At 40.1% G+C, this 16,285-nt stretch overlaps 1 protein-coding gene across 1 annotated transcript; it reads left to right on the top strand.

Annotated features, from left to right (window-relative positions):
• Positions 1-1,741: 1,741 nt before the first annotated feature.
• On the top strand, positions 1,742-2,698 carry LOC135546887 (trace amine-associated receptor 13c-like). Its single transcript, XM_064975447.1, has one exon. It carries the CDS (start codon positions 1,742-1,744, stop codon positions 2,696-2,698), a length of 957 nt encoding a protein of 318 aa, XP_064831519.1.
• Positions 2,699-16,285: the final 13,587 nt, after the last annotated feature.

The raw sequence follows: 16,285 nt of genomic DNA, 5'->3' as shown, positions 1-16,285 counted from the left end.
GAAACAAATAACATATTAATCAGATCCGTTACAACAGATCAAATTCGTAGTTTCTGCACGTTGCCTTTGTAGGGCAGCATCAACTTATGCCATTTCAACTTCCCTAAAGTCAACTTTCCTACACACTGACTAGCTGACATATGGTGTGCCGTCACGTCACCGGAAGTTGTGGAATATGTTCCAAACTGAGCACTAACATCACCCATAACAGCCTTACACAGTTATCCTATTTCCCATGTAAAACAGCCTTTGAGTGACGAAAACAACGACATACTATATTTTCCCCATTAAAGTGCTCATTTGAGAAAATGTACTTTAAAGTTTTTTAAATTGAACCTGTTGTAACTACCCATCCCGGGTCCGAGAGCATTGTCATCATCTGACACGAAATAGCATAACGCAACAGACATAAATATTACAAGAAAATATTCCTATTCATGAAATCACAAGTGAAGTATATTGAAACACAGCTTAGCCTTTTGTTAATCACCCTGTCATCTCAGATTTTGAAAATATGCTTTACAGCCAAAGCAAGACAGGCATTTGTGTAAGTTTATAGATAGCCTAGCATAGCATTATGCCTAGCTAGCAGCAGGCAACCTGGTCCCGAAAATCAGAAAAGCAGTCAAATTAAATCGTTTACCTTTGATGAGCTTCGGATGTTTTCACTCACGAGACTCCCAGTTAGATAGCCAATGTTAATTTTTTCAACAAATATTATTTTTGTAGGCGAAATAGCTCCGTTTGTTCTTCACATTTGGCTGAGAAATCGACCGGAAATTGGGTCATGACAACTCTGAAAAATATTCCAAATTAGCTCCATAATATCGACAGAAACATGGCAAAAGTTTTTTGTAATCAATCCTCAAGGTGTTTTTCAAAAATCTATTCGATAATATATCCACCGGGACAATTGGCTTTTCAGTAGGACCGAGAGGAAAAATGGCTACCTCTGTATTTTACGCAAGAATCACCCTGAGAGCCATCATGTGACCACTTACGCAATGTAGTCGCTTACGCTCATTCTTCAACATAAAGGCGTGACACTACGTCAACATGCTATAGACACCTTGGGGAATACATAGAAAAATGAATCTGGTTGATAGCCCATTCACTGCTCAATAGGGACGCATCGGAGCGCAGAGCTTTCAAAACACAAGTTACTTCTGGATTGGATTTTTCTCAGGCTTTTGCCTGCAATATCAGTTCTGTTATACTCACAGACAATATTTTTACAGTTTTGGAAACTTTAGAGTGTTTCCTATCCTAAGCTGTCAATTATATGCATATTCTAGCATCTTGTCCTGACAAAATAGCCCGTTTAATTTGGGAACGTTATTTTTCAAAAAATTTAAATACTACCCCCTAGTTACAAGAAGGCGAGTCAGTTATGAACCAATTCATATTTCCAATAATGCCCCCCTGGGAAACGAACAAATTAAAAAGGTGAAAACAATCTCATCTCTAACTATCAATAAGGCTGAAGGACAGGCTAGGTGGGCACAGCAATTCATTACATCATGCTGTCACAAATAATTTGTTTAACCAACCGTGCTCAGGTGTCCATGTGTGTGTGTTTGTGTGTCTATGTGCAGAGAGACTCTGGGGAGGGGAGTTTCTGTCAGCAACTCAGGGATAAATAGAGAGGCAGAGCTCAGAGTTTGTCAGAAGGCGGACATGACAGGGTCACACACAGGACCAAGCAGGCGAAGGACCTCAGCATTTGTACCTTTTATTACAAATGGAGAAACATGAAGATGTTCAATACTGTTTTCAAGACGGAAACTCTTCTTGCAGAAAGGCTTTGCTATCAACATCTATCTACATAACACTGTACATCTTCTTCTCATTGATTTCAGCAGTTACAGTATTTTTGAATGTACTGGTGATCATCTCCATCTCTCACTTCAAGCAGCTCCACACTCCAACCAACCTGCTCATCCTCTCTCTGGCTGCGTCAGATCTCCTGGTGGGACTGATTGTGATACCAGTAATGACTGTAGCAATAATGGAATCATGCTGGGGTTTTGGGGAATATTTCTGTGTGTTTCATGCCTACATTGCTTGTTTATGTACTTCTTTATCTCTGGGTAATTTGGTCTTGATATCTATTGACCGCTATGTTGCTGTGTGTGATCCCTTATTGTACCACTCTAAAGTAACAATAACAAGAATGATGTGTTGTATATCCATTACCTGGTGTTGTTGTATCATATACCGTGCTGCTAATATAGAAAATGTTGCAAATGTACTGGTACCCAGTAGGTGTTTGAAAGAATGTTTTATTGTTCAAGGGTCAGTCTGGGGTAATATAATTGACCTTCTATTTACAATGGTTGTCCCGTGCTCTGTTATTATAACACTTTATATGAAAATCTTTGTGGTGGCCAGATCACAGGCCAGAAAGGTGTTTTCAAAAGAGGCTGCCAGTGTGTCTGGTGTTCAAACTGTACAGGCAAATAAGTCTGAGAGAAAAGCAGCAAAAACTCTAGCTATTGTTGTTGTCAACTATTTCATTTGTTGGATTCCAACACTATTTATTTTATTATTTTTGTCTTTTTTAAGTGATAATTTATTATCATATTTTATCCGTTTTCTGCCACTTGTTAATTCCTTAATAAATCCACTAATTTATGCTTTCTTTTATCCATGGTTCAAAGTGACAGCTAAACTTATTTTAAATCTGAAGTTCCTTTAATTGTATTCCCTACTTTCACAAACATAGGTTGGATATATTTATTTTTTTACAATTGTTGTAATTATTTATTTCTTGTAACAATACACTGACATTACTATTCTCAGTGTTGTCACCATAGATATATGTGATGTTGATTCAGAATGATTTGGATAGATTGGATTTGAATGACTTGGAGAAGGCATACGCTTGTTTTATAAAAGACATTGTAATCATTGTGGATTGTGTACTCCAAAAACCTAAGGCTGTGGTTGTTCCATGTTATTTAATAATAATAGTATGTAAGTATTCTAAAAGTACATTTTGAAAACGTTCTAATAGTACATTCTGAGGACGTCTTGAGTCGTTCTATACGTTGTTAAACACCTCCCTCTAGTGGCTCATTTGTGACACAACGTCTTCATCAAGTGTAGTAAAGTTGAAATGTACAATACTGCATGATTTCACATAACGTCCAAGTATATCTCAATGGTGTTTTGTGTAAGTAATTGAGGGTAAAATGCAATAATATGAAATTCAGGGTCACACTTTATTATGTTAAGTAATAAACCATTTGTAAAGGAATTTACAGTTTGTTCACTATATATGAATCATTACTCCCACATTTGTAAATGTTTTGTCAGTTAGGGATTCTCACATATATAAATAACTACAATATGCATTAATGATTAAGCACAACAGTGGTGGAGACTGCAGCTACCATTACTCTCCCTACATCACTGCTGCCAGGTCAGGGGTCTTTTTTTAATTTTATTTTTTTTACCTTTATTTAACTAGGTAAGTCAGTTAAGAACAAATTCTTATTTTCAATGACGGCCTTGGAACAGTGGGTTAACTGCCTGTTCAGGGGCAGAACGACAGTTTTGTACCTAGTCAGCTCGGGGGTTTGAACTTGCAACCTTCCAGGTCCTAGTCCAACGCTATAACCACTAGGCTACGCTGCAAGAGCACCTCTCTCAGATGCTGTGGAGTCTGAATTAATGTAGAGATTGGTAACACTTTATAATAACACTTTGTAATAAATTATGTATAATGGATTAGTAAATGGTTCATAAGATGTTTAATGAATTAATGTATAAACTATTTACTAATCATTAGTACAGTCGTCTTGCAGTCCCTAATCTAAAGTGAAGACTTTACATACTTTATAATACCTTATAAATGTTTTGAACAGGGACCAGTGTAATTTATCACATAAAGATGGACATGCTATTGGTAGATATTCCAGCAGTACCTGATGTTCTCAAAATGACCTGGAACATATCAATGGTTAAACAATAACACAACACAGAGGATGTTAAAGGAAATGTATTGAACATTTTATTCCAAAACATTCACAGTGTTGTAGTAGTGTGCTGAAGGAAGTAACGTGTTTGTCTGAAAATGATAACATTATTGTTTGTTGGCCCTGAGAACCAAAACCAAAGTGTGGATAACAGTCACTCATTCGAGCAGCTTTTAGACTGTTTACAGGGTAATAGAACCAATATCTAAATACATAATTTAACTGAACATTACATTTAAAAGAGTACTACTTTTAATACACTACAAGTGAAGGTGTCATATACAATTCATATACAAACTGCAGGAGTGAAGAGCCCAGTTGAAAAAAGTTTTACTGCAGAGTTTTACACCCACTGGGCCAACACTGGTTGAATCAACGTTGTTGTTGTTTTTTCCAACATATTGTTGACATTGAATTCATGTCTGTGCCCAGTGGGCAGGGATTGATTTCAGTATGTGCAGTGGCCATAGGATGGTGGTTGGCCATGGGCAATTTCAGTGTAGGAAAGGATGAAACAGCGTCTGTAGAACCAGTAAGTACAGATAGTAGTATATATCCCCTCACACAGTCCCCTCAGCCGGACAACTTTCTCATGTCTTCTGGAGGGAAATGCTGTAGGAACGCTCAACCGGTGTCGCTCATTCAGCCGACAGAAACTTTCAACCAGTTCTCCACATTAAGTAGCGAGTCGGAGTCAGTGGCCGAGCCTTCTCTGGTCTCTCCTCCTCCCGTTACAGGGTCTGAGACGCCGAAGCCTCCGACCATTAGCTCGGACAAATTGAAAACCCTAATAATTGGCAACTCCATTACCCGTAGTATTATACTTAAAAGGAATCATCCAGAAATCATACAGTGTTTACCAGGGGGCAAGGCTACCGACGTTAAGGCTAATCTGAAGATGGTGCGGGCTACAGCTAAAACTGGCAAGTGTAGAGAGTATAGAGATATTGTTATCGGCACCAACGATGTTAGGATGAAACAGTCAGAGGTCACCAAGCGCAACATAGCTTCAGCGTGTAAATCAGATAGAAAGATGTGTCGGCATCGTGTAATTGTCTCTGGCCCCCTCCCAGTTAGGGGGAGTGATGAGCTCTACAGCAGTAATTGTCTCTGGCCCCCTCCCAGTTAGGGGGAGTGATGAGCTCTACTGTCACGTCCTGACCTAAGTTCCTTTTTTGTTCTCTATTTTGATTTGGTCAGGGCGTGAGTTGGGGTGGGCATTCTATGTTTCGTTCTATGTTTTGTATTTCTGTGTTTGGCCTGGTATGATTCTCAATCAGAGGCAGCTGTCTATCGTTGTCTCTGATTGAGAACCATACTTAGGTAGCCTGTTCCCACCTGTGTTTGTGGGTATTTGTTTCCTGTTTTGTGTTGTGTCAACTGAAAGAACTAGTTCAATTTTCGTTGTTTCACTTTTGTTATTCTTTTATTCAGTGTTCAGTTGTAATAAATTTACTAAATTTATTTTCCACACTGCACTTTGGTTCGATCTTTCATATTCCTGTTCCTCAGATGAAGAAGATCGTAACACCTACAGCAGTCTCACAACTCAATCGCTGGTTGAAAACAGTTTTCTGCCCCTCCCAAAAGATAGAATTTGTAGACAATTGGCCCTCTTTCTGGGACTCACCTACAAACAGGAACAAGCCTGGCCTGTTGAGGAGTGACGGACTCCATCCTAGCTGGAGGGGTGCTCTCATCTTATCTACGAACATAGACTGGGCTCTAACTCCCCTAGCTCCACAATGAGACAGGGTGCGGGCCAGGCAGCATGTTGTTACCCAACCTGCCAGCTTAGTGGAGTCTGCCACTAGCACAGTCAGTGTAGTCAGCTCAGCTATCCCCATTTAGACCTTGTCTGTGCCTCGACCTAGGTTGGGAAAAACTAAACATGGCGGTGTTCGCTGGATCTCACTGGAATAAAGACCTCCTCCAGTCCTGTCATTATTGAAAGAGATTGTGATACGTCACATCTCAAAATAGGGCGACTTAATGTTAGATCCTTCACTTCCAAGGCAGTTATAGTCAATTAACTTATCACTGATCATAATATTGATGTGATTGGCCTGACTGAAACATGGCTTAAGCCTGACAAATTTACTGTGTTAAATTAGGCCTCACCTCCTGGTTACACTAGTGACCATATCCCCCGCGCGTCCCGCAAGAGCGGAGGTGTTGCTAACATTTATGATGGAAAATTTCAATTTGAACTCTATGCAGCCTACTCAATCAATTCTTATAGCTACTGTTTACATATATAGCGTTCCTCGCTGAGTTCCCTGAATTCCTATCGGACCTTGTAGTCATGGCAGATAATATTCTAATTTTTGGTGACTTTAATGTTCACATGGAAAAGTCCACAGACCCACTCCAAAAGGCTTTCGGAGCCATCATCGACTCAGTGGGTTTTGTCCAACATGTCTCCGGACCTACTCACTGCCACAGTCACACTCTGGACCTAGTTTTGTCCCGTGTAATAAATGTTGTGGATCTTAATTTAGACTGAAAAGCAGTGCCGAGCACCTATGAATGGCAGGTTTTACCCTTCGTAACAATGTGTAGGCCCTGCTGTGCCATCTATGCCATCCAGAAACATTCTCAGGACCACCATGATGGCATCACAGATGTTCTGGAGTCAGTTGAGCACACCTTCTATGTTGACAAGCTGCCTTTTGACCGGGGGGGGGGGGGGTTGAATGGGCCAGTAACATTACCTCTGGGGAACATCTTTCTCCAGAAGGGAGGTCAAAGAGCAGTGAGCTATGGCTCTCCCAGACCACCATCCACAAGAACCAATTCTGGGCCTGAGCTGTTATCCAGACACCCTCGACTGCTAACATCGACCTGTCCAGAGAGAAGAGGAACCAACCTTCAGGGTCATTTACAGAGTTTACAAGCCAACTCCACCTTATCCTCCAGTGAATGGGGGTCAGATCCTCATAGTGTTACGATAGATGGCAAAACCTTCCTCCTTCCTTCAACTGCCCTTGGTGCTCCATGGGGCAGCAGTACCAGTCCCCTTCATCATCATCCTGCCTGACCAGACTTAGTTACTCCCAACTTGCTCCTCATGGAGATAAGCGACAGATCTCTGCCCCAAACCATCTATGCTGACAGTGATGTCAGTGGTCGACGGTGCTGGTGCCATAGCCAAATCCTGGCTGATCACTTCTGGGCCAACATCAAACCCTACCTCAGACTAGTGGCCCATCTGATTCCCTTGTCTGATGTCAAGGATGACCCAGATTAAACCAGGCGAGAGCATTTGTGGAGCAAGAGCATAGTCTTTAAATTTTTCACGATTGCTATGATATTGAAATACCTGAAGTTGGTATGGTTTGTAAATTGGTTGTGGGGTGCATTGGCAGAGACACCTGTTGGTGGAAAACGCGTTGCATAGATGTTATGAAATTGGCATCAAAATGTTGGAAATATGATATCCCCCTAGCTGATCATTGTCTGTAGCCAACTCTGACCGTAGTGTAGGCCTCATGATACAGACAGGGAGAGTGAGCTGGTTCTTAGTGGTCGGCGAACCCTCAACCTTCTGGCCCGTAGCCCTGCATGGCGTCGTATGCACCACAAAAGCATCCTGAAGTGGAGAAGTTGATATCCACATTTTTAGGGTCGCTACAGTAATTGTTATTTGTGGTCGTACACATTATTTTGTATACATGTTTTAAAGTACAAAGGGAGGGTCGGGAAAATATTCAGAGTAAATTGTGAACTGTCCCTAATAACTTGAGGTGCTTTTGAGATCATTTATTGATACAACAGAACTGGAAATCACATTTCTCAGTCACATTTTCCTCTGAGATAACAACACCACAGAAATGGAAAACAACATCAAGAGATGATTGGGTCAGAGTGCAGTGTGGTTGTTCTGATGTCTGACAAATAGTATTTTTCCCCATGATGTAACTGAGACAAAGTCTACCTCAACTTGAAGACGTATGGTTAAAGATTGTAACCCCTTAACTACTTACACAATACACCATTGAGATAGACTTGGACGTTATCTGATATCATGCAGCACTGTACATTTCAACTTTACTACACTTGTTGAAGACGTTGTGCCACAATTGAGCCACTAGAGGGTGATGTTTAACAACATATAGAAAGACTCATGATCAGTAAAATATTGCATTTATATTTTTGTTCAGTATAGAATAAATTAAGTTATCCCTCTGTCACAGATTGTGAATTCTACTGCCTTCCTCTGGCTACTGCAAATACTGACGTATTCCCTGTCCTCTATTTCACTCTTCAGTGTCCATATCAAAAGTGCCTTATTCTAAAATGTATTAAATATTTTTTTATCTCTTCAAATCTCCACACTAAACCCCCAAAATAGTTTTTTAGAAATGTTTCCAAATGTATTAAAATGCTAGACGTGTAACCACAGACACCCTGGTTCAAATCCAGCTGTAATAGAACTGGTCGTTATTGGTAGTCCAATAGGACGGCACACAATTGGCCCAGCGTCTTCTGGCTTTGGCCGGTGTAGGCTGTCATTGTAAAAAATTATTTGTTCTTTAACTGACTTACCTAGTTAAATAAAATGACTTCTTGGAAAGGCACACACATGTCTATATAAAGTCCCGCAGTTGACAGTGCATGTCAGAGCAGAATCCAAGCCATGAGGTCAAAGGAATTGTCCGTAGAGCTCCGAGACAGGAATATGTCGAGGCACAGATCTGTGGAAGGGTACCAAAACTATTCTTCAGCATTGAAGGCCCCCAAGAACACATTCATACCTGACGGTCACTCTGAGAGAGCTCAAGAGTTCCTCTGTGGAGATGGGAGACCCTTCCAGAAGGACAAACATCTCTGCAGCACTCCAACAATCAGGCCTTTATTGTAGAGTGGCCAGACTGAAGCCACGCCACTGTAAAAGGCACATAACGGCCTTGGAGTTTGCCAAATGGCACATAAAGGACTCTTTTGGCACCTAAAAGTCACCTAAAGGAAACCAAAAATGAACTCTTTGGCCTGAATGCCAAGCGTTGCGTTGGGAGGAAACCTGACACCATCCCTACGGTGAAGCATAGTGGTGGCAACATCATGCTGTCGGGATGTTTTTCAGTGGAAGCGAATGAGAGACTAGTCAGGATAAAGGGAAAGATGAATGGAGCAAAGTAAAGAGAAATCCTTGATGAAAACGTGTTCCAGAGCACTCAGGACCTCAGACGGGGTCAAAGGTTCACCTTCCAACAGATCAATGACCCTAAGCACACAGCCAAGACAATGCAGGAGTGGCTTGGGGACACGTTTCTGAATGTGCTTGAATGGACCAGCAAGAGCTCGGACTAGAACCTGACCGAATGTCTGTGGAGACACCTGAAAATAGCTGTGCAGCGACGCTCCCCATCCAATCTGACAGAGCTTGAGAGGATCTGCAGAGAAGAATGGGAGAAAATCCCCAAATACAGGTGTGCCAAGCTTGTATCATCATACCCTGTATTAGCTGGCGAAGATGCTTCAACAAGGTACAGAGTAAAGGGTCTGAATACTTAGGGCTCTACAGAGGGTGGTGCTGTCTGTCCAACGCATCACCGGGTGCACCCTGCCTGTCCTCCAGGACACCTGATGTCACAGGAAGGCCAAAAAGATCATCAAGGACATCAACCACCTGAGCCACGGCCTGTTCACCCCGCTACCATCCAGAAGGCGAGGTCAGTACAGGTGCATCAAAGCTGGGACCGAGAGACCAAAAAACAGCTTCTATCTCAAAGCCATCAGACTGTTAAATACCCATCACAAGCAGACTATCACCATGTTACTCAACCCTGCACCTTAGAGGATGCTGCCCTACAGTCTGTACATAGTCATGGAATCACTGGTCACTTTAATAATGGAACACTAGTCACTTTAATAATGTTTACATACTGCTTTACTCATCTCATATGTATATACTGTATTCTACTGTATTTTTGGTCAATACCACTCAGACATTACTTGTCCAAATATTCATATATTTCTCATTTCCATTCTTTTACTTTTAGATTTGTGTGTATTGTTGTGAATTGTTAGATACTGCTGCACTGCTAGGAAGAACATTATTCCACTACAACCACAATGCATTGCTAAACATGTGTATGTGACCAATAAAATGTGATTTGATTTGATTTTGTAGTGTATTAAAGGTAGCATCATTTTACATTCATTATTTCAAAGTGTTATGACAAAGTGTTACCAATCTCTACATTCATTCTGACTCCACAGCATCTGAGAGAGCTGCTCTTGTGTGACCCCTGACCTGGCAGCAGTGATGTAGTGAGAGTCGTGGTAGTGAGAGTAGTGGTACTGTTCAAAACCAGCATGTTGAGGTTGAGCTGTCTGATGTGGTCTCCTGCACTGTTGTGCTTAATCATTAATGCATATACTAATGATTAGTAAATAGTTTATAAATTAATTCATTAAACATCTTATGAAATATCTTCTGCATCATTATTACAGACTATAAAAGTTGTTAATTCATGTGTGAATAACCAGCTAACTAAAACAAATGTGGGAGTAATAATACATGAATGATGAATAAACTCTTTACTAATCCATTATACATTCTTTATTACAAAGTGTTATTATAAAGTGTTTTCGATCTCTATATTCATTCTGACTCCACAGCATCTGAGAGCTGCTCTTGCGTGACCCCTGACCTGACAGAAGTGATGTAGTGGTTGTGAGATTAGTGGTAGTGAGAGTAGTGGTAGTGTTCATACACAGTATGTTGATGTTCAAGTGTCTGCTGTGGTCTCCTGCACTGTTGTGATTAATCACTAATGCATATAGTAGTAATTTACACATTTGAGAATACCTACCTGACTAGCATTTAACAAGTTTGGGAGTAATGATGAATAAATGGTGAACAAACTGTAAATTCCTTACAAATAGATTATTAGGAACATTATAAAGTGGTACCCATATTTGCATATTCTTAAATTTGACCATCAACTACTTACACAATACACCATTGAGTTATACTTGGATGTTATCTGATATCATGCATATTGTACATTTACATTTTACTACACTTGTTGAAGGCATTGTGTCCCAATTGAGCCACTAGAGGGATATGTTAAACAATATACATAATGATTCATGACATTCTAAAAATATACTTTGAGAATACTTACATACTATTTATCATTAAATAACATGGAACAACCACAGACTCTGTTATTTGGAGTATACAACAAAAAATGACTACAAAGTCATTTATAAAACAAGCTTAACCCTTCTTATGCCTTCGCCAAGTCATTCCAAGTCAAATTCAAATTCAATCCAGCCAAATCATTCTGTATCAACACCACATGTACCTAAACACTGAGCTAAGTCATGTCAGTGTATTGTTACATGAATGAGATACTTACAACAATTGTATAACAAAACGATATCAAACTTATGTTTGAACTATGAACGCCTTAAATTCAGAGATAAAATAAGTTTAACTGTCACTTTGAACCATGGATAAAGGAAAGCATAAATGATTGGATTGATTAAGGAATTAACAAATGTCAGAAAACAGATGAAATATGATAACAAATTATCACTTAAAAAATAAATAAAAAATAAAATCAATAGAGATGGAATCCAACAAATTAAAAAGTTGAAAACAACAATAGCTAGAGTTTTTGCAGCTTTTCTCTCAGACTTATTTACCTGTTTTAACAGGTAAATACAAGCTTGGCACACAGTTTTAACAGGCTTGGCACACAGTTTTAACACCAGACACACTGGCAGCCTCTTTTTGAAAATACCTTTCTGGCCTGTGATCTGGCCACAACAAAGATTTTCATATAAAGTGTAATAATAATAGAGCACGGGACAACCATTGTAATAACAAGGTCAGTGATATTAACCCAGACTGACCCTTCAACAGGAGTACATTCTTTCAAACACCTACTTGGTACCTGTACATTTACAAAAAACTGTATATTAGCAGCACGGTATATGATACAACAACACCAGGTGATGGATATACAACACATCATTCTTGTTGTTGTTATTTTAGAGTTGTACAATAGGGGATCACACACAGCAACATAGCGGTCAATAGATATTAAGACCAAATTGCCCAGAGATAAAGAAGTACATAAAGAAGCAATGTAGATCTGAAACACACAGAAATATTCCCCAAAATCCCAGCATGATTCCATTATTGCTACAGTCGTTACTGGTATCACAATCATTCCCACCAGGAGATCTGACACAGCCAGAGAGAGGATGAGCAGGTTGGTTGTAATGTGGAGCTGCTTGAAGTGAGAGATGGAGATGATCACCAGTAGGTTCAAAAATACTGTAACTGCTGAAATAAATGAGAAGAAGATGTACAGTGTTATGTAGATAGATGTCGATAGCAAAGCCTTTCTGCAAGAAGTTTCCGTCTTGAAAACAGTATTGAACATCTTCATGTTTCTCCATTTGTAATAAAAGGTCAAAATGCTGAGGTCTTGCTCCAGGATTTTTCCGTCCCTCCTCCTCCTCTCCCGCAGGGTTCTTAATCATGTAAGGGAATTCCCCCATGAAATGGACAAAAATGAATGGGAAACCATTGGCATAGTACAAACCATGTACACGATGGACAATACCACCCAAATCGGCGTTGATTCATACAAAATGTTTTGCAAATGCCATATGGCAATTGCCAGTTGTAACACTTCAAAAAATCCAACAGGTGGCGTGTGCACTCCACCGTGGTTTTTCATATAGGGAATGGACCCCAAGTCAACATCCAAAAGCCAAATTTTGAAAAAAGGAATTTTTTGTCAAAAACTTATCACCCCTTAAAAAAGTGCTTTCTGGACCGTTTTTCGAAATTCTTTAGCTTTTTTTTGTCAATTACACATGTGTAAGAACTGTATGAATATACTTTTGTCCAATTTTATTATCATAATTAAAAAAAAAAATTATTTGCGCATTATTGCATATGTTTTCTCCATTTGCAATATGATTTCATAGGAAGTCAGAAGTCAAAAGTCAAAAATTGCAAAATTTCATAAAAAACTTCACACACCCCTAAAAAAGTGCTTTCTGGACCGTTTTTCGAAATTCTTTCGAATTTTTTGTCAATTACACATGTATAAGAACTGTATCAACATACTTTAGTCATATTTTATTATCATTTTTTTTTACTTGTGCATTAGGCATATGTTTTCTCCATTTGGAATATGATTTCATAGGAAGTCAAAAGTAAAAAATTGCTAAATTTTATAAAAAACTTCACACACCCTTAAAAAGTGGCATATGTTTTGTGGGGGCCAAATGTCATAAGACATTTGACATGCTCAAAAATCCTGCAGAAATGCAAAATTGACTGGCCTGATGAACTCGGGATGGCCGGGCAGTGATTGTTGTTCCTTTCCATCACTGCGTGGTGTTGATTTCATCATGTCCATTTGTTTATGTTTTCTCACCTTGCAAAGTCACTGTGCATTTGCAATATGGTTAACTGGGCATTCACCATCACGAATTTGTCATGCTATAAAATCCTGCAGGAATGCCAAATTGACTGGCCCGATGAACTCGGATGGCTGGGCAGTGATTCTGGTACCTCTCCATCGCCGTTAGGGTTGATTTCAGAATGTCACTTTTGTTGATGGTACCTCACTGTTAAAACATATTGCAAATGTTTTCTCACTTTTGCAAAGTCACTGAAAATTGTGCAGGAATGCAAAATTGACTGGCCCGATGAACTCGGGATGGCTGGGCAGTGATTCTGGTACCTCTCCATCGTTCGTTAGGGTTGATTTCAGAATGTCCATTTGTTGATGTTTTCTCACTCTTGCAAAGTCACTGTGCATTTGCAATATGGTTAACTGGGCATTCACCATCACAAATTTGTCATGCTATAAAAATCGTGCAGGAATGCCAAATTGACTGGTCCGATGAACTCGGGATGGCTGGGCAGTGATTCTGGTACCTCTCCATCGCTCGTTAGGGTTGATTTCAGAATGTCACTTTTGTTGATGGTACCTCACCGTTTAAACATATTGCAAATGGACAAGAGTCACCAGCAAGTCACCGTCCATCAGTCAATTTGATATCATTCTGACACCAAACTGATACAAACTGACACCAAACCCACTTTTCCCAGCTCGTTTAGGAGCCAAGTATCACTTACTTCAGAGCTGGCCCAAAATTCACAACGCCTTCGGTTCAAACCATAAAAAAACATAAAACACGTAGTTACGTTCTAGCTGCGGGTCCATTTCTTGTGTTATGTGTAGGCCTAGCTGAGGCGACCCCGAATCCCAAGTTTCGGCTCGATAGGTCATTTGGTGTCCGAGTAAAACCCTAATTGGTGCTGAAAATCGACTTTTTTCCATGACTTGCTACGGGGTCCTTGAATGAGCTATCTGACAGAAACGTTGGGGTCCGTCTCTATGGGCCGAGCCGGTTTCAATGCACCTAGTCTTGTGTCTCTGAGACATTTCTAAATGTCGCCATTTTCGTAATGGTCAAAATGAATTGAAGTCATTGCAAATGTACGAGGCTGTTTCTCGGTCCGAGAACCTTCTAGAGCCACCTAACTCACCACGCACTATCGACCTGAAATCTAGAACAGGTTTCTAAAGTTTCGGAACTCTAGGTCTGACGGTTCTTTTTTAGCTCGAACAAATCTAACTATTGGAGGCACTGTCAGTCTCTACGCACCCCAATACGTCACTCCATCCAAGTTGTGTATCTGTGTGATTTAGTTTTCCTTTGAATTTTTATAGGAAAAATGACTGATTTACAGTTCATGGGGGTTGCCTAATCACACATATGAAGTTTTGGACAGATCTAATTTTTTTAACCCTTGAAACAGCCCCTGAGACACCAATTATGGCACTTCCGTTTGAAACAGGAAGCTATAAGTAAACACATGTCTTGATTGACATAGACACTTACAGAATCCTGAGTTTTAAGTCTTTAAGTTGAGAATTGACTGATCTACACAGGGTTGAATGCAGAGTCATTTTCACCTTTGCTGGTGATCTACATCCAAATACCTTTTGGGTGAATTTAACCACTTCCGGTTGCTCCAGGAAGCTTAGAATCGACACAGGTAGACCTCATAGTGGTCTGATGGACTGTCATAGAAGACAGGTTCATAAGGCATTCATAACCCACATAGGCTTCAGGTTGAATTTAGAGGTGAAGGCAATGTATTCCTATGGGGAGAGAAGTCAATGCAAACTGTTTGATGTAAACACCTTCTTTTAACTGTGAAGGGTTAATGCCACACGGTCAAGGTTAGGCTTGCACAGATCGGGAGGACCGTAGGGACAGTCCTGTGTTTGAATTGTCCTTCTAAACCTAACGGTTCCGCCGCTGTCACCCAAAATCAAATGACGTTCTGGTGCAGGCTTCATATTGGGCCTACTTTTCTCATGGTCGCTGCGCTTAGACCGAGCGAGCTACGGTCATGCGGGATATCTCGTTGAACTCGGCCCGGCCTTGGGATTATGTTTATGCCATTGCCTGCTCTCTGTGTCTATAAACACCACGCTTTGTCACTCCATCCTTGCTGTGTGTGTGTGTGTGAGAGCTTTTCTTTGACATCTGTTGGGAGAAATGACTGATTTTACAGTTCAGGAGGGTTGCCTATTCACACATATGAAGTTTTGAAAAGATCTGACCTTTTTAACCCTTGGATACAGCCACTATGACACCATTTAAGGCACTTCCTGTTGGCACAGGAAGCTATAAATAAACTCATATCCTCATTGGGGTATGCCTTTACAGAATCCTGAATTTTTAAGTCTTTACGTTAAGAACTGAGTTATTTACGGAGGGTTTAGTGAGTGTGTGTTATTTCAGAAAATCATAGAAAATCACAGAAATCTCGCAGAGCTCCGCAGCACACTTTAAAAATATTCGTATGAACACCCTGCAACTGGATCTGTAACTGTTGAAAAAAAAAACTATATTTGAACATCACAAATCTGTCATTGTACGATTTCTCTTAAATGACGATAGATAAATGGCTGATTCTTTTGTTATTGACACCGAGGCTCCTTGACTTTGACGTGAAGTGAAAAAATAATTTCTCTATTTTAATTTGGACCTTTAATCCCAGAAAAATGGCCATAACTCAAAACCGTTGAGGCCTAGACGCCATCTTGTTCGGGGGCCAACTGCCCATTATGCCAAACCTATGCTCACCAAGTTTCGGCTTCAAATATTTTCAGTTTTCGAGATAAGGCCCGTCCGTGATTCGTGATGTTTTGTCAAATTGCAGTATGATTGCTTATGCCCTCTTGTGGGATTTTCCGGGATAGCGGAAAAATGACCAACATTTGATTATTTTATAAAACGAA

This window comes from Oncorhynchus masou, chromosome 10 (genome assembly GCF_036934945.1).
Source record: "Oncorhynchus masou masou isolate Uvic2021 chromosome 10, UVic_Omas_1.1, whole genome shotgun sequence".
Lineage (NCBI taxonomy): Eukaryota > Metazoa > Chordata > Actinopteri > Salmoniformes > Salmonidae > Oncorhynchus > Oncorhynchus masou.
Note: the sequence above shows the minus strand (reverse complement) of the source record. Positions and strands in the feature narration are given on the sequence as shown.

Excerpts from the sequence above, each read along its gene's own strand:
- LOC135546887 (XM_064975447.1), top strand. The coding sequence starts at position 1,742 with ATGGAGAAACATGAAGATGTTCAATACTGTTTTCAAGACGGAAACTCT.